At 32.5% G+C, this 23,399-nt stretch overlaps 1 protein-coding gene across 2 annotated transcripts in view; it reads right to left on the bottom strand.

Moving 5' to 3' along the window:
* CalpC (calpain C) overlaps window positions 1-23,399 on the bottom strand; it is a 95,050-nt gene that overhangs the window by 52,200 nt on the left and 19,451 nt on the right. For both annotated transcript variants that reach the window (XM_089649929.1, XM_089649928.1), the window contains exon 2: window positions 22,923-23,070. In XM_089649929.1, coding sequence (XP_089506055.1) covers window positions 22,923-23,060 — 138 coding nt within the window. In that variant the 5' untranslated portion in view covers window positions 23,061-23,070. The remainder of the gene's footprint in view (window positions 1-22,922; window positions 23,071-23,399) is intronic.

Below are 23,399 nucleotides of genomic sequence, written 5' to 3'. Positions count from 1 at the left end.
TAATCGGTATCCATATAAGTATGTATTTATAACTGTACGCTTCTTTATGTGAGACCCCAAAATTAAAGTTTTTTTTACCACCGAAGTTATAAGTACCGATCAACCAAACTATAAAGTCTTTGGGTGAGAATGAGAGTCTTTTTCTACAGCAAAATTATAAATACTTTAGTTATTGGACAAAAAAAAATCCCTTTTATCAGAATCTTTATTAAGATGTATGAAAATTAATGTATCATATGTCTGAGTAGGTTTTTGTAATTTTTGTACTTATTTGTGTATTAACTGAGTTTTTTATAACTGGACTGTTCTCACGTAATTGGGATCATTTGTAAAAACCCAGTATAAATAAATAAAAATCAATATTTCGATATGTTCGTACATTAAAATGAACATTTGATTTAGTTTTTATTTTATTAAAACACAAATAACTTTGTCAACATCACTTTATTATATACAACCTCTACATGTTTCGTGAACGAAAGAAGAAGTTCACCTCATCGGGAGTAAGTTATCACTGAAGTCAAAAATTAAATATATATTAAATATATAATTAGAAAGAAGAAGTGTAAGGAGGGGGGAGGGGTAAGAGTGAGCGGAATTTATCAGAATTAGGAATTAGGAAGTTATTTGTGTTTTAATAAAATAAATAATACCATCACAAAGTGATAAGCTTTCAGAAGAATTTTCTCCGAAAAATTTGATTTAGAGTTTAGAATTATGTATCATGAATAGTTATCTTTATAATAATGGAAAACTGCTTTAAAAAATCGCACTTTGAGAGATCTGCATATTAAGAGGTTAAAATTCACTGAAATAATCACACAATGGGATATTAAAATATAAACTATGAATACCGTTAAAAATGTGTGAAAGGTTTAAATTGAATTTTTTCATTCTGAACATTGTACTAAAACGTGTAATTTTAATATTTTCATTAATAATTATTGATTTTATTTTTTTATCTAAAACCGCACATTCTGAAATGGTTCTAACTGGTTACAACGTCATTATGACAAAGAAAACGCCACGGGCCGGAAAGATGGCTGTCACCGAAGACGCCCGGCGTGACATCAACGCTGCCGAATTCACGAATAAAAACGAACTTGTGGTTTTGGCGGCAAATCGAAAATGCCACATTTGTGATCGTTGTAGAAAATTTATTCGCCAACATAACAATAACATAAAAATACCTGAATTATAGTAATTTTATTATTTATTTCGTCGATTTAAAAAAAACAGCGAAAATACCTTATTGATTAGGTATTTTATTTTTATGTTACACCTCACAAGAACGCCGCTGTTTCTCGACTCTAGATGTGATAATAATAACTCATTCTTTAAAACAACTTTTACTTTGTCATTTTAAATTTTTCCCTTTTTTAAACGTATTTTTATAAAAATCTAAAAAACCCAAAAATAATCACTATTTAACGAGTTCATAAATTTTCTTTTCATTTGGTTTGTTTAAATGTATTTTTAATAGTGAAATAAATACTTTGTATTCTAATAGTGATATAAATAAATGAGATCGCCTAGTAGCCAAGACCCATATTTATAGCGTAGTAATACTAATGAGTTATTGTTGTGATGCGTGCCAGACAATAACATCTCTCCCAGCGACTTCACACGCGGTCATAGAACAGAACAAGGGAAAGAGTCCACCGCATTGGCATAAATACGATAGAAGTCGAAGTCGCCCGCCAGCAAACAACGACTCTTTATTCACAACACGTTTTACATGGTGATTAGATGCACTGCCATAAATTACTTATACCATGAAAAAGCTTGAGTAAAAGAGTAATAATGTACTTCTTTAACTATACATCACTTTACTATCTTGGGTTATAATCAGTGGCGGATGGAGGCTTTTTTAGAAAAAGGGCAAAATAATCTTAACATGAAGATTTTTTGCAACATTAAGCTATGTTCAAGCTCGATAGTTTAACGCTCATTCGAACTTGGTTCATCATTTTGTACCTTCTCGCTCGACACTTTTTTGTTCGATTCAAGGACTGTAATTCTTGTTCGATTTTAGACAGAAATTTACGATTTGATTGAGCGTCTGGTGTCGAGCTGCTCGAGCGTGTAGACGCAACGGCGAACATGAATATGTGTGTACATAACTTTATAGGATTTAATTTGTGCGTAACAAACTAATCTTTACGGAATGGCATATAACCATGCATTATCCTCACACAACAAAAATCAAGACACGTGATGAATATATTGGTCGTAAATGGGTTGCGAAGTCCCGTTTTAACACGACCGTTTTGCATTTCGTCTGTATGTAAATGTATTTAACCCAGAGAGTTTTTATCTCTGGTTAATGAAGTAGAACTAAATATCGCAACCGTCAATTTTGAAGAAGACGATTTCAGAGAGAGAGATTAATTAATAAAACTTATTTATTCATGGAAAACTGGGATTCGATCACAGATCTCTACTGTTTTGATTTATGAATGATAAAAACATCGCCAATGTTGTGTTTCATTTTACTAAGAGAAGTTCCGGCACATATATTTAGATTTTTTACGATCAATTTCTAAAGAAAATAATTTGCCACATTATGCATTAAAACCGTAACCGAAAAGGGGTTCCTAAGCAGGAGTTTTTGACCTTTGAAGCAGTTTTTATAGGCCTGGTACTTTCTGCGGGCTTTTAAAAAGACTTGAAAAAAAACGGTCGATGGTTTCAAAGGCCAAGATGTGTCTTACTCGCAATATTTAATTAAAGCATTTAAACCAGTTTTCAAACAAAAAAAAACATTTTGCATAACTTTGTACTACGTGGCGTACTAGTGCGTACTGGGGTACTAAGCGTGTACGTGCACTACACTACCGGGGTAACTAAAAGCACAGTGTCTTCGTTAAGACTGTCAGTGCTCGCCTTAATCCTAATACTAAAAATCGTTGAATCATAGATAACCGCTGGACTTACGATTGAATAAATAACACAAATATATAAATATATGAGATATGATTTTAAGAAGTTTTCAATGAAAACAGCAAAATTGTTGTCGAAAAATTATGATATGTTAATTTTTTCTTTGTAAAAAGCTTATATTATATTCTAATATAACCGATTACACATTTGCCCTGATGATGGACACTGCAATGCTGTCCGAAATGTTGGATAAAGAAGGAAGTAGCGCAACACGACATACCACCCCAAAAACAAATAACTATTAATCTAATATAACAATTAATATAATATTTATTTATTTATTTATGTATACGCCCATTGGGCTTTTACATACATAGTTCATAAAAAATAATATTCTGATGATTGTAAGTTCACAATAGTAACAGTAAAAATACATATAACCATATCCATTTGACATATTATAACAGCAAGTAAAGAGTAAATGCATACAATAATTCTTTGTAGGTATAAACCTGTTCTACAAAAATAAGAATATGCCTAATCCTACGTTATACAAACTTAAATTAGTTAAATGGAAATGTAAAGTTTATATGTAAATGCTAGGTAGTGGCAGCAGTAACATGATACTAAATAACGAAATGTATGTTAAAAAAATGGTTATGTGAAAGAATTTTTTTTGTACTAATGTAATTATGTGTATATTTTATGTACTTGTTAAAATTGTATATGTATTGAAAAAGTAATTGTTAAAAGAACCCGTTGACAAACTGATATCAATAAGTTTAACGGGACTTAATTGTAAAAAATGTATTTTTGAAAGTTAATAAATAAAAAAAAAACAACTTATGCGGAGTTAATACTGTTGTATATTGTAAATAGTACCAAATAATAGCAGTTATTTACTAATGAATTTATGTGTAGGTAGGTATTCATTCTTTCTCAAGATACGCCGCTAGTGGTGGGATGTTAAATTGTAACCTACTTATATGTTTAGTGCAACGATGATTTTTACATACATTCGAACCACATTGTTGTTTATCGAATTCGATAAGTGGACATAAAAATGAAGTTTTAACAACTATAATTTTAACTAGATATTTGATCGTATTAAAACGTGTTCAGATATCGGTTACCCTCGTTCAATGCCTGTTGAGACATTTCTGTCACTCGTGATTACCCACTGCAAAAAATATACACTTTTAACGTTAATTTAAAAATCTGACGTCACGACCGCCTTGCGCTATTCTAGATGTTGTCAACTTCTGCCGATGGTAGCGATTCCGTCAGAAGGCGTTGAACCGCTTTTGCTACCAGTGAACTGTGGTACAACTATCGAGAATAAATATTTTATGAAACTAACACAAAATATGAAAATGCTTATGTTTTAGGTCTTTACCAGGAACCCTAGCGTATTGAAAACAATATGATAGGATTTGCACTTTTGTATTAAATAAAAAATAATAATATTTGACTTAATTGGCAATACTTCTTTAAACACAAAACACGAGAAATAACACTCAACACGTATATTAGAATCACTAGATCTCAGGGTCAAAAATATATCAAACAAACTACCACAAGTACAACATTTGGCCAAAAAAGCTTCAAATACTTTGGTTCGAAACTCTACATTAAAATCCCACTCTCATTCACTAAATTCTAAATAAAAGCTGGATACAAAACATTGGGAGATCAGAAATGGAAAATATACTGAATTCAAATAAAGAATTACACTCGAAAACACCATTTAATATATTATTTATAATTATTTACGAAAAAACACCACAAAATATATTTATAATGACTACAATTTGACAGAATTAAAAAAAAATTAAATCCTCAACTCGGAATATCTCAGTGAGGATATCCTTGTTTCCATTTATTGCAAAAAAGGAAGATAATAAAACATTTACTAATATTATAATTTTTTACCTAGGTAGGTTGGAATAAACTTACAGGCAATTGCCACCTTGCAAACCCGTTTCTATGCTTTCTCTTATTATTATATACCTCTATAAAATGTTCAATAAAATAAATACCTAAACATATTTTAATGGAATAAAACGACAGAGTAACAATAAATCACCAGTCTCTCTGTAAGCTATGTGTCGTGAAAACGCAATATTATTTTATTTTATTTTATATTATAGAAACAAACAATACATGATTTACAGAGTTGAAACAATATACAGGAATATACTTCATGTTGTGTACCTATGATATGTTTCCTTGTAATGCCTGCCAAATGGTATATTTATTCTTTATTTATTATACTGTTATACTTGGTGGAATTATATATTATTAAAATAGAAAATAAAACATTTTTTAACTTATTTCCACTTGTTTATTTTACCACTACCGGTTAGAAATTATTACTAGAAATTAATCGCCTAACGAAGAAAATTGATCGTAAACATGTCATGAATAAACAGTTGGAACATGGTGCTCAGTCACCATTAATATATCCATTGTAATTAATTTTAATAATGTTACCTTAGACTCTGAGGTAACATTTTATTCTAAGTAATTTGCGATGTATGTATTGATGATTATTGAACATTTTGTTATTCATGACTTATTTACCTTAAATAACAGTTGTGTAATTTAATTATGTAATCTTCTGATCCTTTGTTGCAAACGTTAAGAGTTTTGACATCTCTATCTTGATAGAAATAATTTTTGTTTTCTGGTAAATGCAAAATTATGTTCAATAGATCATAATCCCCCCCCCCACTTTTTGATTTGCTCAACTAAGGAGGTGTTCTTTTGTACAGTTTGATTCTTCTCTTCCGGATTGTCCTGCGTGGTATGCAGGAAAATTCATTATTTTATTTACTAAATTATCGATTATTCTGCTATAGTGACCATTGTTATATTATTATTTCTTATTTATGACATATTAACCTTAAAGAACCATTGTAATTTAATAACCCAATCATATGTACCTACCTTGACATTATGTACCTAATTTTGTATAAATTCTGTAACAAAAGAATTTCAATTGCCAGCCTGAAGATGTCCATAATAGGATGAAACCGGTAGTGGTAAAATAAACAAGTGGAAATAAGTTAAAAAATGTTTTATTTTCTATTTTAATAGTATATTTATTCCTTAATTACCAGGTGACTTGTGTAGTTTATAGGTGTATGTGTTTATAGTTTAAATTATTGACATGATGCCACGTTTGAATTTGGGCAGTGAATCCGAAAAAAATATCTTAGATATGTTAGAGTTAAGACAAATATTATTTAGAGTATGAAGAGCTCGGTTAATTGGCGAATTAGATGCTGCATTTGTTTTATAATTTCGCGTGTGGAATATCACTGTATGTAGTGTACGTCTCAAAGGTATGTTAAAGTTAATAAAGAACAGAAGTTCAGTACAGTCAATGTCATTGTTTAAAATTCTGTGTATAAATATTGTGTCAGCCACTGCTCGTTTCGATGCAAAGTTTCAAATGTACACTCAAAATATATATTAATAATATTAGTGTAATTAGAATATATAAAACTTTAAATTCATCTATTCCAGGTGATAATCGTGGATTATTACGTCAGTCCATGTTTTTTTCATCTTTGTGTGTATTTTAAAATTTACGAAATAAATAAAAAAATCAAAATAAAATTGAAGGTGTAATTTGTGGCGTAACGCGTTGAAATTAATACATGTTATACTGTCTTTGTAACTATTTAACAGTCATTAAAGTTTATTTCAACCAATCCGCCAGTTAAAAAATGCACATGCATATGAACATTTTAAACTTACCTGCAATAACGATCCGAAAAATAAATTTACAATAATTTAATATTGATTGTTGTTGTTTGTAATTGTTTTCAGAAGATGTTTAGGCGTTGGGTTAGAATAGTAGTTAAGTAACACGAATAAGGAATCCAACCCAAATAACGGAAAAGAAAAAGTATCGATTTAAAATTTCACTCTGTTCTGCATCCCCAACAGTTCCACAATCACAGTTAGACGCGAGACGAAGAATCAATCAGTCGGTAAAGCTGGATCAGTCATTTAACGGTCTATTTATCATCATAATTGTACATCCGGCTGCAATTAAACCTCTAAACAAATATATACAGAACCTAGGTAGGTACTATAAATCTACGTTAAAGTAATGGTCGCATTTAAATTAATTGTTTTTTTTATGTTTAGTTTTACTACCCGACTTAAAAGCTTTGAAAATTTTTATATGATAATTAAGCTCAAGTTGGAAATGAAGTTGTAGGTTTGGTTAGATATATACAATTTGGGAGGCGGATTTGGGTACCGTCACCCCGGGAACCATTTATTGGATAACCAACACCTCTTCCATAGGTCATCCCAAGTGGTTCGGTACTTTTGGTGATTTAGTAGGGGTGCCCGGGTTCATTGGGTGAGGATGAAGAGGACATAGCCTCCTTGTGGGGTTAAAAAAGGCGATAATATTATCTTTTTTGCTATTTGTTTTTGGGGTGTTATGCCGTGTTGCGCTAACTCTTTCTTTAGCCAACGTTTCGGACAGCATTGCAGTGTCTATCATCAGGGCAGATGTTGGCAGATGTGTTATCACATCTGATAACACCCAAAAAACAAATAACAAAAATACTTTTGGCCGTGAAAATCTTAAATCTGTTTTGATAATATTCTCGTTGGTTTTTTATATTTCAGTCAAAAAAACGCCAGAACTTTTTTTTTTTGCTGATACAGAAAACCGATTTTTCTTCTTTATGAAAATAAATGGTTCGGGTTCCCACCTAGGCGTAGTGAGTTCATTTTCTCTTAAGACGAATAAGCGTGATGTTGACTGCAAACGTATTTAGGTTGTTTTACTATGTATTGATGATTGATGATCTGCAATTAGGCGCAATCGCCTACCTGCCCCGACGGCATGTAAATTGACAGTTATATGTATAATCTCTAATTTTAATATTTTTAAATTAACTGTATTAATACTGTATATTCTGTTTTAAAATCTATGTACGCTCAACAATGAGCTTTCTTTTAAATTCGCATGCTTGTGTAAAAATAATTTCCCTTTAATTGTATAATGTTGTTTTTCCCGAAATGAGTTTTATTAAACTAATTGGGGATAATGTATAGGGTTTACCAATAAGAGGTGTTATTTATAATATTAATTAAGGAATTAATGATTTTTTATGGCCGAAATTGGATGGTATTGATCTGGACAACGTTTACTTTCAACAAGACGGCGCTACTTGCCACACACGCAACGAAACCACTGATCTTTTACGGGAAAAGTTTCCGGACCGTGTTATCTCTCGAAGAGGTGATCACAATTGGCCACCGAGATCTTGTGATTTAACACCTTGCGACTTCTTCCTTTGGAGCCACGTGAAAGAGAAGGTCTACGCCAACAGCCCAGCGTCGATTCAAGACCTCAAAGATGGAATTCGTGAGGCTATCGAGGATATAAGGCAGCCACTTTGCGATTTGGTTATGGAAAATTTCATGAAAAGGATATGGTCCTGTAGGCGTGGTCGTGGTGGTCATTTAACTGATGGTGTTATTTTTCACTATTAACGGCATACCTTCCTCTTTATAATGAAATAAACATTCGATCATTTATATTAAAAAATGGCATTTTTCTTTGACTATAAAAATAACACCTCTTATTGGAAAACCTTGTATTATAAATACACTAGTTATAATTGTGTTATATATTATCAATTAAATAAAAATTACGTGAGGTTATTTTATTAACAATAAAACCTTTCGCCAACTTTCCCCCATGGTCTTAAATTTTTCTAGTAATTAATCTGACAACAATATTATCAAACTTTTGGATTCAGTCGATTCCTCAGTGATGATTAAATACTTTAAAAAGATTTATATTAAATACCAAACTACTGAAATCCACATAGCCATCGTTATCATACATAGATATGTTATCGTACAGTCGTTCCATCCCGATACGGTGGAGTTAAAACAACGGCGAATCAACTTTACTGATCCCCGATCATGTTCTAGAATCTCAGACGATACGGTAAATCTTCAATACCTACATGCGGCAGGCTTAGTTGCCGCCTGCTTGCCAGCTGACAGCAGATTTACCATGGATTGCTTAGGACTAATAGACGTATCTGGTAAATTGACGATGTACATATATAACTAGGAACATTATTATTTTCATTACAGTTTCTGCGGGGAGAAGTAATAAATAATAATATGAATGTTACAGAATCTGTGAATCATGCTTTTTTAATCGGTATCCATATAAGTATGTATTTATAACTGTACGCTTCTTTATGTGAGACCCCAAAATTAAAGTTTTTTTTACCACCGAAGTTATAAGTACCGATCAACCAAACTATAAAGTCTTTGGGTGAGAATGAGAGTCTTTTTCTACAGCAAAATTATAAATACTTTAGTTATTGGACAAAAAAAAATCCCTTTTATCAGAATCTTTATTAAGATGTATGAAAATTAATGTATCATATGTCTGAGTAGGTTTTTGTAATTTTTGTACTTATTTGTGTATTAACTGAGTTTTTTATAACTGGACTGTTCTCACGTAATTGGGATCATTTGTAAAAACCCAGTATAAATAAATAAAAATCAATATTTCGATATGTTCGTACATTAAAATGAACATTTGATTTAGTTTTTATTTTATTAAAACACAAATAACTTTGTCAACATCACTTTATTATATACAACCTCTACATGTTTCGTGAACGAAAGAAGAAGTTCACCTCATCGGGAGTAAGTTATCACTGAAGTCAAAAATTAAATATATATTAAATATATAATTAGAAAGAAGAAGTGTAAGGAGGGGGGAGGGGTAAGAGTGAGCGGAATTTATCAGAATTAGGAATTAGGAAGTTATTTGTGTTTTAATAAAATAAATAATACCATCACAAAGTGATAAGCTTTCAGAAGAATTTTCTCCGAAAAATTTGATTTAGAGTTTAGAATTATGTATCATGAATAGTTATCTTTATAATAATGGAAAACTGCTTTAAAAAATCGCACTTTGAGAGATCTGCATATTAAGAGGTTAAAATTCACTGAAATAATCACACAATGGGATATTAAAATATAAACTATGAATACCGTTAAAAATGTGTGAAAGGTTTAAATTGAATTTTTTCATTCTGAACATTGTACTAAAACGTGTAATTTTAATATTTTCATTAATAATTATTGATTTTATTTTTTTATCTAAAACCGCACATTCTGAAATGGTTCTAACTGGTTACAACGTCATTATGACAAAGAAAACGCCACGGGCCGGAAAGATGGCTGTCACCGAAGACGCCCGGCGTGACATCAACGCTGCCGAATTCACGAATAAAAACGAACTTGTGGTTTTGGCGGCAAATCGAAAATGCCACATTTGTGATCGTTGTAGAAAATTTATTCGCCAACATAACAATAACATAAAAATACCTGAATTATAGTAATTTTATTATTTATTTCGTCGATTTAAAAAAAACAGCGAAAATACCTTATTGATTAGGTATTTTATTTTTATGTTACACCTCACAAGAACGCCGCTGTTTCTCGACTCTAGATGTGATAATAATAACTCATTCTTTAAAACAACTTTTACTTTGTCATTTTAAATTTTTCCCTTTTTTAAACGTATTTTTATAAAAATCTAAAAAACCCAAAAATAATCACTATTTAACGAGTTCATAAATTTTCTTTTCATTTGGTTTGTTTAAATGTATTTTTAATAGTGAAATAAATACTTTGTATTCTAATAGTGATATAAATAAATGAGATCGCCTAGTAGCCAAGACCCATATTTATAGCGTAGTAATACTAATGAGTTATTGTTGTGATGCGTGCCAGACAATAACATCTCTCCCAGCGACTTCACACGCGGTCATAGAACAGAACAAGGGAAAGAGTCCACCGCATTGGCATAAATACGATAGAAGTCGAAGTCGCCCGCCAGCAAACAACGACTCTTTATTCACAACACGTTTTACATGGTGATTAGATGCACTGCCATAAATTACTTATACCATGAAAAAGCTTGAGTAAAAGAGTAATAATGTACTTCTTTAACTATACATCACTTTACTATCTTGGGTTATAATCAGTGGCGGATGGAGGCTTTTTTAGAAAAAGGGCAAAATAATCTTAACATGAAGATTTTTTGCAACATTAAGCTATGTTCAAGCTCGATAGTTTAACGCTCATTCGAACTTGGTTCATCATTTTGTACCTTCTCGCTCGACACTTTTTTGTTCGATTCAAGGACTGTAATTCTTGTTCGATTTTAGACAGAAATTTACGATTTGATTGAGCGTCTGGTGTCGAGCTGCTCGAGCGTGTAGACGCAACGGCGAACATGAATATGTGTGTACATAACTTTATAGGATTTAATTTGTGCGTAACAAACTAATCTTTACGGAATGGCATATAACCATGCATTATCCTCACACAACAAAAATCAAGACACGTGATGAATATATTGGTCGTAAATGGGTTGCGAAGTCCCGTTTTAACACGACCGTTTTGCATTTCGTCTGTATGTAAATGTATTTAACCCAGAGAGTTTTTATCTCTGGTTAATGAAGTAGAACTAAATATCGCAACCGTCAATTTTGAAGAAGACGATTTCAGAGAGAGAGATTAATTAATAAAACTTATTTATTCATGGAAAACTGGGATTCGATCACAGATCTCTACTGTTTTGATTTATGAATGATAAAAACATCGCCAATGTTGTGTTTCATTTTACTAAGAGAAGTTCCGGCACATATATTTAGATTTTTTACGATCAATTTCTAAAGAAAATAATTTGCCACATTATGCATTAAAACCGTAACCGAAAAGGGGTTCCTAAGCAGGAGTTTTTGACCTTTGAAGCAGTTTTTATAGGCCTGGTACTTTCTGCGGGCTTTTAAAAAGACTTGAAAAAAAACGGTCGATGGTTTCAAAGGCCAAGATGTGTCTTACTCGCAATATTTAATTAAAGCATTTAAACCAGTTTTCAAACAAAAAAAAACATTTTGCATAACTTTGTACTACGTGGCGTACTAGTGCGTACTGGGGTACTAAGCGTGTACGTGCACTACACTACCGGGGTAACTAAAAGCACAGTGTCTTCGTTAAGACTGTCAGTGCTCGCCTTAATCCTAATACTAAAAATCGTTGAATCATAGATAACCGCTGGACTTACGATTGAATAAATAACACAAATATATAAATATATGAGATATGATTTTAAGAAGTTTTCAATGAAAACAGCAAAATTGTTGTCGAAAAATTATGATATGTTAATTTTTTCTTTGTAAAAAGCTTATATTATATTCTAATATAACCGATTACACATTTGCCCTGATGATGGACACTGCAATGCTGTCCGAAATGTTGGATAAAGAAGGAAGTAGCGCAACACGACATACCACCCCAAAAACAAATAACTATTAATCTAATATAACAATTAATATAATATTTATTTATTTATTTATGTATACGCCCATTGGGCTTTTACATACATAGTTCATAAAAAATAATATTCTGATGATTGTAAGTTCACAATAGTAACAGTAAAAATACATATAACCATATCCATTTGACATATTATAACAGCAAGTAAAGAGTAAATGCATACAATAATTCTTTGTAGGTATAAACCTGTTCTACAAAAATAAGAATATGCCTAATCTAATTACTAATTCATAGAATATTTTAATGGTAAGGTTATGTTTTTTATTAATCAAAAATATAAATTACTTACATCACGCTATACGGATCGCGCTAAATATATATCTATACATTATCTTCGATATTAATTAAAATGAGAGCCTCATACGGACTCCCGTTAGTAGTTTCTTATGTCGCCTTAACCTATTAACCGTCGGGACGTATAAATACGTCAAACGTAAACAGTATTGGGTACGGGTAGGACATATGAATACGTCCTTGAAATATATGTTGCGCCCTGGAACAAGCGGGACGTATATTTCCGAGCATATCACACGGAAATTGAGTTTTTAATTTTTACATATTTAAATTTTTAAACTCAATGTTTCTCTTTTATCTGTGTGCTTTTGTTTATTTTTTTCTGTAATTATAACTTTTTTTCTATATTTTTTGTAATCTTTATAATTGTTTGTAAAGTTTATATTTTTTTAATTCGATGTTTTCATTTTGCATAAATGAAAAAAAATTATAATTTGAAATTACGTACTCCGGGCGTGACGTACTGATACGTCCTAGTGAAGGAGTTCGCGCCCGTTGAAAGCCCGAATTCCCCGGTTAACAGGTTAACAATCACGGTAAATTTAACACAACGTGATCTTTCCAATGCCAACAGTTTTTTTAGAAATATTACATTTTTAACTTTGTGCAACCGAACGTGGTTTAAACACAAATTCGCAGCTAGGTGTTAACGAGAAACTTTATTCCCGTTTCGTTGCAAAACGGCGAAAGACGCATTAGACTCATAAAGGAAGAACCGAATAAGTATGGTGGAATTTATTATCTATTTATTTAAGTCTGTAAATATAACTATGATTATAAGTGTAGGTTAGATACGCTCCGGTAATGGGTGATTATTGAGAAATACAAATTGTTTGTAAGAAAAGCTGAGTCACTGATTGATGCGAAGCCAGGAATAACATCACCGCAATAGACCCAATTTAAGATTAATTGTATGAACCTAATTTGTAATGGAGTTACGATTAACATGTTATGGGAACCATAGATATCTGATTGCAATGAAACATGTCTTCAATAAAACCAAGATAAAACTTTAACTTATTAACTAGTGATATACTGCCAGCCTAAGTGCACTTGACGTATCTAAGAAAAGCATTGTTACAAGATTAATAGACCTGAAATTTATTTATGTTATTGACTTATCATATTTTAGCTACATAACAGTGTGTAAAAGATTTATAAAATAAATATTGTTTAAATCTTTAATTTTGATGTTTTTTTTCCATTTAGTTTATACATTTTCTTCCCTGTAAAGTTTATCTAACATAGTAGATTTCCATCCCGTTTGAATTTCGTAAACACAGTTTTGTATTGCAAATTTAAGCTTCGATTAGGCAAATAATTTGATATTTTGTTATTCCCTATTCTATGACTTTTTACGTAGCATTACGTTACATAGATAAAGATTAAAAAATTGTATTGTTAAAATAAATTACAATGTTTCAAAGATCAAATAATCCGTAAACAATTGAGTCGAGCTCCACTAAATATATTTTATTTTTTATATTCATACCCAAGATAAGACAAGGAAGAATTTTTGCTAAACGATTAATTTTATTGGAAATTTAAAACGATCATGCAACTGTGCACAAGGCTGGCATTTGCAGGCAATTATTTAAAAAAACAATCAAATATTTTTTTTAACGTACAATTCTTTTAAAAAAGGTTCCATACCTAAATTCCGCCAGAGTTACCGATGAAACGCCTTTGTTGTAACCAATATTTAAATATATCTCGTGGGCGTCGTGGCCCAAGGGTTGTGGCGCCGTGTACATTCTAATAATAGACCATTTTTAAACCCAATTTTTTAAACGTTATGTCGAACACGATTGCCATTTGCTACCAACTGTCCGGATCCAATGGGATAAGGGCATCCTCTACTGGGTAATCCACTTAGAGAAGATAATTGGAAAAGAAAAGAGGAAAATTGGAAAGTACTTAGCTAAACACATGTGTCCACTAAACACAGCTAAAGCAATTTCGATTTTGACCTTTCACTAGGGTGATACTGAGAGTACCCATGTACTACTCTAGAATATGGAATTGATTTTACATTATGTTGCGATGAACACTGTATAAATGTCTCTAATTCCAATTTATTCAATTTTATCCTCCAAATAAAACAGATTGCTTGTAAACGCTCTGTAAGACTTAAAAAAACAGTGGTCTAACACATCAAACCGCATGAGAAAAGAATAACAAGAACCAGCTATTACATGTTCTAAAGATCTACCGTCATGCTGTTGCGTTTCCATTAAGCTATAACAGCGCGTGAAATGTGAGCTAAAACAGCGAAAACATGCGAAGTCAAGGTACTTTATACACATTCGTTTATGAAATAACTCGTAAAGTTGGAACATTAAATATTTATGCCAAAGGTAAGCGGATATGAGTCGATAATCAGTGAATGCATTTCATCACTCATCACTCGTCGGCCTCCTTCGGCAAACAGAAATCTGGTAGAGTTAGACATTCAACATCATTCTTGGGCAGAGTTACAAGTTAAAGTTTTATTGGAAAGAAGTTATTGTATGATTTATACTTCAAATTTACGATTTTTTTAATATTAGGTCCACACAGGGTGCCCTGAAAAAAATAATTTCCATCAGGGCCTACGCTATTTTTGGGATGCTATCTTGTGGGTTTTTTTAAGGAAAGGAAGGAAAGAAATTTTTGGGAAGGCAAAAGGTATGAGGGGTGGGTAGGAATCGAATAGTGGTCGATGTGTCTAGGAGTCACCGATATACATATAATGCGATAGGCCGAGAGTCCGGCTCGAAAGGTCTCGCTTTTCCTTTGAAAGCTTATCACTTTGTGATGGTATTATGTAAATGGTAGTGTAGACAGTCCTGATTGAATTAACCTCATTGAATTTCATATACCCACGAGAGCTACTCGTTCTAAAATTTCTGTTTAAATGCACCAATATCAGGACTGAGTATTCCAAACACTCGTTTGTACCTAGGTTGCATGAAGTTAGTAATAGATACGCAGATGTGGCAGATCTATTTAACTGCACGCAAGGTAGGTACAAGAGGGCTATGCTATCAAATCTTTTCAATCAATATTAATTTAATCTAATTCTACCTTAATAGAAACTTATGTACTTATATCTCTTGTTTACTTACTTACTTACTCTCTAATGTCATTTCACAATCAAATGCCACATATATTTATTATTCTTTTTTTTAAATATTTCTACGATTTTAACTGTGACATGTTATCATTGTTTATGGTATATTTATACCGTTGATATTAAATAAATAAATAATTTATTTTATTAAAACACAAATAACTTTGTTTACATCACTTTATTAAATAGTACTTATCGCTTTATTAAATATTATAGTGATGTAAACAAAGTAATTTGTGTTTTAATAAAATTAAAATAAATATATATACTCGGTGTTGTAGGTAACACTAGATTATTTGCGAGCAATAAGTGGACCGGTAACGTGTGATTGAAACTAGTCAGTTTTGAAAATCGAATAAACAGATGAGTTGAGTATGTTCAAAGATCTTTTGTTATTTTATATCATCATTCAACTGTTCAGCGACCGAAGCTTGTGAGTAGGTACCTTATTCAGTACTTCGCGCAAATACATCTCAAAATGATGTTATTTTGTCATATTTTCCTATTCACTTTATTTTACTCTCGCGGGCTACCTAAATCAGCTTCGCGGTCTCCCGGTAGACCTCGGTCGACCTGTTGGCCATCCCTGCAATATACCTTCAACCTGTTTTATGCATTGTCATTTTCATACTACTGCAATCTATCTAAACGCCTATAATCTCTATAACTTATTTGTTTACTGGCATCTGTTTTTCCTCCCTCCTATAATCCGAGCCTCTTCAAGGCCCGCATTAACAAATCCCTTCCTACAGCCCCTACCTTATTCCGCCTCACAATGCCGTCCAACCTGGTGGTGACATAGTTCCCCTGTCTGTACACTGCATAGGCAGGGACGCTCTTGTGTGGTGTCACATAAAAAAAAAATATATTTACAAGGGGAATGTAAAGACGTTCTCACCTACGTGAGAACAATCCAGTTGTAAAAACAAAGTTAATAATAAATAGGCACACATAAATTATACATAATCTCTAAATATTATAAAATAAAATCACTTTCCGCGTCTGTCTGTTTGTGCGCTTAGTTCTTCTAAACTACACAGCGGATTTTGAAAGGCTTTTCTCTATCACTTAGAGATTTTTATGAAGGTTTATATTTACAATACATCCTTATTATAATTACAGAAAGTAGATAAAAATCGATGTTTTGTAATTAAGTCAGAAAAATATATATTTTCTGGAGTTTACATTACTAACGCTGACTAAACCTATTGAGATACATCAAAATAATGTACTTCGTAATTGTATATCTTACAAAGGCCTACAGAGAAGTCCGCGATGGAATATTTATCTCCCAAGGATAACCCCCAGTAACGCCTGTATAAATCTGTATATCAATATAATATCTGTATAAAATTACAAACTTTACATAAAAACTCGCTCAATTCACAAATAATACAAATAAACGCATAAGTGATACATAATATAATTAGATCAACAATTGTTTCATCGTTCCTGGGAGAAAGTCCAATTATATCCAATTTTCCAATTATGTCCTAAATCCTGTATCTAAATTTCGCTAATAAACAATTAGTTAATGTTAATTAAGTGTTAATCTCATGTGACCTAAAAGTTAAGTATAGCACTGTATATTATCTCCATATATAGTTAGTAATAATATAGATCATTGTAGAAATGTAGGTGAGGAGATTTTGCACAAACGGCGCTGTAGAAATCATTCAAATATTATTATCATTATGACATTTTTGTAATCTGTAATCCGTATAAACTTCAATACACTCTATCTTATGTAATATATAATCGACACACTTGGGTAATAACGTTTGTAGCCCGGAATAAAAGTATTATTATTATAAACAATGTTTACAGCTGATTTCCTCGTCATTTAACATGTGTGGATGAAATATTCTAAAATATACACGGACATAAAAAATATTGCTAATTTATTAAGAATCATTTCACAAATGAATAGCTGATAAAAAATATTTCTAATTTATTAGGGACGGGTTGTTTCGGAGAATTTGAACAATTCATCAAATTTCAACGTTCATTTTCAAGTTCTGTGAAAGACTTATTCAAGTTCTGTTTTCATGTCATTGTAGGCTAGTTGCTTGACAAAACTGAAATAAAAACAGAACTTGAAAAAGTCTTTCACATAACTTGAAAATGAACGTTGAAATTTGATGAATTGTTCAGATTCTCCGAAACAACCCATCCTAAGAATTAGTTCAGACTATTCGTAATCCGCTTAAAAACGGGATTGCAGGCCATTAAATAATGAATTGATAGGTATCCTGATAAACTTTTAGTAAATTACCAATGTTTTGTGACGATGTCTGAACACTTTTCGCATTTCGTCACTATATATTATTAAGAAAAATGCAGGTGATGATCACGTGTTTCAATATTATTACGAATTTACTAAAAGTGTGATGCGGTCTGCAGTCCCGTTTTTAACCAGATTATAAATAATTTGAAGTATTTTTTATAAATCAGTAGCAGTCCAATATCTCCGTGTAGGTAGTAAATATATTCAATTTCGCCGGGTCAAAGTGCACCTTTAGAATCAAAACGCATGAACATATGACCAGATCTGATTAATCATGAATGTACTTTCCAACCTTCCCTTTCCCCATCTCATTCCTCTCCTAACTCTTTCAGCCTTTCGACATAACCCATTGGGGATTTCAATGATGTCATCGACCCAGTGACTTGGGAGCAGTTGAGACTATTATGCGAAATTCATACAAAAAGGGTTTGGTACATTCAATGTGTGCATCAAATGCTATATACCAATATATATATATTTTTTTATGCTTCCGATTTTGTTGTCCGGGTTAAATCTTCCCCATAGGAAAAACTAAACCCTTCCACTCACTTTTCCACAAATGATCAGCTAGTCAATCAACACTATGTAAGTGCATTATATAAGTAAAATAAATACAAAACAATACAAGAACAGCAACACGTCAACTCACCAGATATCAAATGGGAAAAAAATTCACCGTCTCCAGATATTTTCATATCAGAGGGTTCGGCTCGGTAGAACTTCTAACAGGGCCTATAAATCCTACTGATCCCTCAACATAAATATTTAAAAAATCTTTTGTTATCCTACATGTATTCAAAATGACCGACTTTTGCATCTTTATATATAATTTTTTTGATAGATCTAATACGCCTAAATTTTTAATTAGAGAGCTAGGTATAATGCCAGTAGGCGAAATAACGAATGGTAATATTTTTATAGTCTGAGAATGCCAAATTCTTTTTATTTCATTTCCTAAATCTGTGTATTTTCTTATTTTTTCGCTAACAGATTTTTGAATATTACAGGAATTTGGTATAGCGACATCAATTATATAAGTTATTTTTTTAATTTTGTCATGTAAAACTATATCGGGTCTATTATGACTAATCGCTCGGTCTGTTAGTATAGTTTTATCATAATATATTTTATAAAATTCGTTTTCTAAAAATGAATTTGGTTCGTATTCATAATATGGTACTACATTACGGCAGTCAATCAAGTTATGTTTAATTACCAAATTTTGGTGAATTATTTTTAAAACATGATTGTGCCTAAATGTATATTCGGACGGTGCTTATATAGAACATCCCGATATAATATGTTCTATAGTTTCCGGAAAAGCCAAACATTTTCTACACAAATCATCAATTTGATTTGTATCTTTGATTATATGCTTCCTTTATTTTTTAGTATTAATGACTCTATCCTGAATGGCAAGCATAAATCCTTCTATTTCTGCGCTCAACTCTCCAATACTCAACCATTTGTTTGACGAAATTTTGTCAACATACGTTTGGTTGAGATAATTGAAGTGTTTTGCGTGTAAAATTTTATTTGACCAGGAATCTAATAATTCCTGGTTGGGATTTATAAAAATGGTGGCATTCTCATCATATAAATTTAAAGGTGTAATATTTATATCTGCCTTGCAAATTATTTTGTGCATTTCTGAGCTATGAGCTTTCCTATGGAAAAAAGTTCTTAGCATTTCTACCTGATTATGTTTCAAAGAAGTTATTTTGACTATAATTATATATAATAATAATTACTATAATATATTTTAACTGTTGTGCATTTTTAATATTATTTTCATTTTGATTTTTCAAATAAATATTTCTGAATTAGGTGTAAAAGCCCTTTAAGGGTAAAATAAAAATGTCGATTTCTCTGCAACAAAGAAAATTTAAAGATTTTTTCGACTGTGATTGGGTCATTATAAGTACATAAAGTCGAGGCATTAACCAGACTCGCCACTGTCACATCGATGACAAGTAAAAAAATTGTCAAAGAATGTCGTTGACCTTGGCAGCATCCAAAGTTTTGAAGTGATGCAAGGGCAAGCGCGCCGATTTACGATTCCAGAATCAAGTGGTCGCGGGTCGGTTAGGTACAAAAAACCGCTACCTTCTAGTACCTACCTAATGGTTAGTACACACGCAAAGCTCACATCAAAAGTTAATGTACAGCGCATCATCTTTTCTACCGACACACGACGCTATCAAATATTTGTACCTATGGTAGGAGAGGGGGTCAGTTGAATTCGAGAGCGGCCGAGGAACATAATTTCATCTGTCAAAGTGACAACTTTACTAAGGGAACACGGAACTTAGTTGGTAGCTCCGTAATTAAAATGACCCCCTCTCCTTTTTGCGGCGGAGAGGGGGACGCATAACTTTTCAAATATCGCGTCGGGAGCGGTTACGTAAAATAAATTCGGTTAGCGAAGTTCAGAACCACACTTATAGCGCGTTATCTTTTTACGTGTGTCGGGTCTGTATGGGATTGTATGGCGAGCGCTATTGTGCTTTATATTATCTGTTGATGTGAGCTTTGCGTGTGTACTAACCATAAATCGCATGGCTTCGCTGCGCAGTTCAATTCCTAAACTGGTATTTTGTGAACCTACATAATTAATTTTGAAGATAAACCTGCGTGGAAGTTAGTAGGAATATGTTACCGTCAACACAAGATTCAATATTATGGTTTTTTCCATTCTTTCAATAATGTTCTAAGAAATCATTTTAAATAATGTAGAGAAGGGAAACTACAGGATTTTCCAATAAGAGGTGTTATTTTGAATAGCCCGCTATTTCGGTAGATCTTACTATTGAAGCTGTCATTTTTAGACATTTGACAAGTTGAAACTACGCCATTAATAAAAATGGAACGATACACGCTTCAACACCGCATTAAAATTCACTGGAGTGAATCAAATGCAAATCATCTTGAGTGATGAGGCCCATTTCCACCTCGGTGGCTTCGTCAACAAGCAAAATTGTCGCATCTGGGGCTCGGAAAACCCAAAAGATATTGTTGAAAAGTCTCTCTATCCTCAACGTGTGACTGTTTGGTGCGGTTTATGGTCCGGCGGAGTTGTTGAACCTTACTTTTTCGAAAATTTAACTTGAGCAATATAGTTACGGTGAATGGATTGCGCTATCGAGAGATGATTAATGATTTTTTATGGATGGTATTGATCTGGACAACGTTTACTTTCAACAAGACGGCGCTACGTGCCACACAAGCAACGAAACCATTGATATTTTACGATTGAATATCAAAACACCTCTTATTGGAAAACCCTGTATAAGAAAGATTTTGATGATAAAAACACGTTACAAAAATATTCATAAAGGTAGTCTGTTCATCCTGCGTAGTTCTGTTCAATGAACTCAATTTTGTTTTGGATTTTTGTGTTAATTTCAAAATTGGAACTGCTTGTGTGAAGAATTCAAACAAACGACAAAGTGCCTACGTGTTTTATAATTTTTTTAGCAGAAAATTATTCTGATTTAAACAAAAAAAATGTTTTGACCACTTTATTTTGATTACACTCAGAAGTACACTTCCTTCATCGGGAGAGTATTAAAACTGAATATTTTAATATTCTCCTGATGAAGGAATGGTACTATGGTGAAACCGATTGACTGTTATTAAAATAAACTGGTCAAATACAAATGTATATGTTCTATTGTAAATTATGGCGGGCCATAAAGTTAATACTACTTACAAATACAAAATCATTTAAGGCGATGCCATACGTAGAAATGCAAATACATGTGTTTTTGGTTTGAAAATTTGGTCGCCTAGAAATGTTTCATATGCTTTAATTAAATACTGCGAGTAGAATACATCTTGGCCTTTGAAATAATCGAGTATTTTTTAGATAATGGTTAGTACACACGCAAAGCTCACATCAACAGATAATATAAAGCACAATAGCGCTCGCCATACAATCCCATACAGACCCGACACACGTAAAAAGATAACGCGCTATAAGTGTGGTTCTGAACTTCGCTAACCGAATTTATTTTACGTAACCGCTCCCGACGCGATATTTGAAAAGTTATGCGTCCCCCTCTCCGCCGCAAAAAGGAGAGGGGGTCATTTTAATTACGGAGCTACCAACTAAGTTCCGTGTTCCCTTAGTAAAGTTGTCACTTTGACAGATGAAATTATGTTCCTCGGCCGCTCTCGAATTCAACTGACCCCCTCTCCTACCATAGGTACAAATATTTGATAGCGTCGTGTGTCGGTAGAAAAGATGATGCGCTGTACATTAACTTTTGATGTGAGCTTTGCGTGTGTACTAACCATAAGTCTTTTTTATAAGCCCAGAAAAAAATAATGTAAAGGCTTATGAAAACTGCTTTAAAGTTCAAAATCTCCTACTTAGGAACTCATTTTCGGTTATGATTTTATTGTATAATGTGGCAAATTAAGTTATTTATAAAATGATCGAAAAAAAATTCAATATTTATTCCTGAACATCCACAAAATAAATTAAAAGGCACTTTTTGGCCATGTTTTTTTCTTGCATAAATCAAAACAGGCGGATGGTGTTAAGCGGGAATTTAAAACTTATCGCCATCTACGTAAGGGTTGTTATTGATAGCGGCTCAATTTAAAATATTACACGACGTAGTGTATCGCCATAAATTGTCATTTTCAAAATATAGCCATCTGGTTAGACTTGGGATTTGGTTGAGATAAGGGTTTGATATTCGCCAATTGACAACTTAAATGAATACAATAGTTCTGTAAAGTCGGGGTCTCCAGCGATCAAATGTTTTCAAAACATCGGGCAAAAAGAAAAACATTTTGTCGGGGCCATAACGTCTATTGTTTGTTGGAACACAAACATCGTTGCCCTGCCCCAATATTTCATGTTTGCACAAACATTTGGTTCGGTGTTCAAGGTAGTCAATAAATCTGGTTTTTTCTCACCTTGGGTCTCTTCCATTCGAACTGGAAGGGCGGGGTCTGGTGGTAGAAAACAGAGGCCTGCGTGGCCGGGAAGTCCGGGTCCTCCCATAACTCACCGCGCTTCAAGCAGGAGCGCTGAATGCGCTCGAAGTCAGTCATCGCGCATGGTCTGAAATATCATATAATTCATTTATACAACATAACATAATAGTAGAATGTAAAAGATAACAACATACGAAATGTAATATAGTTTATAGGTACCTACATAATATTACAGAAACATGCCAACAACCAGGCGAATAAGGTCAAAAAAACATGTGACATTGAATGGAATCATGTTGTTGATTTTTGTGTGTTTTTTGCAATGTATACGTCTAATGGCATTAATGATTGTACGGGGTTTTCCAATAAGAGGTGTTATTTTGATATTCAATCGTAAAATATCAATGGTTTCGTTGCTTGTGTGGCACGTAGCGCCGTCTTGTTGAAAGTAAACGT

The sequence above is a fragment of the Hesperophylax consimilis genome, chromosome 31 (assembly GCF_061612785.1).
Source record: "Hesperophylax consimilis isolate HC1 chromosome 31, BYU_Hcon_1.0, whole genome shotgun sequence".
NCBI classification, from domain to species: domain Eukaryota; kingdom Metazoa; phylum Arthropoda; class Insecta; order Trichoptera; family Limnephilidae; genus Hesperophylax; species Hesperophylax consimilis.
The sequence above is the reverse complement of the archived record's forward strand: the minus strand, read 5'-3'. Positions and strand labels throughout refer to the sequence as shown.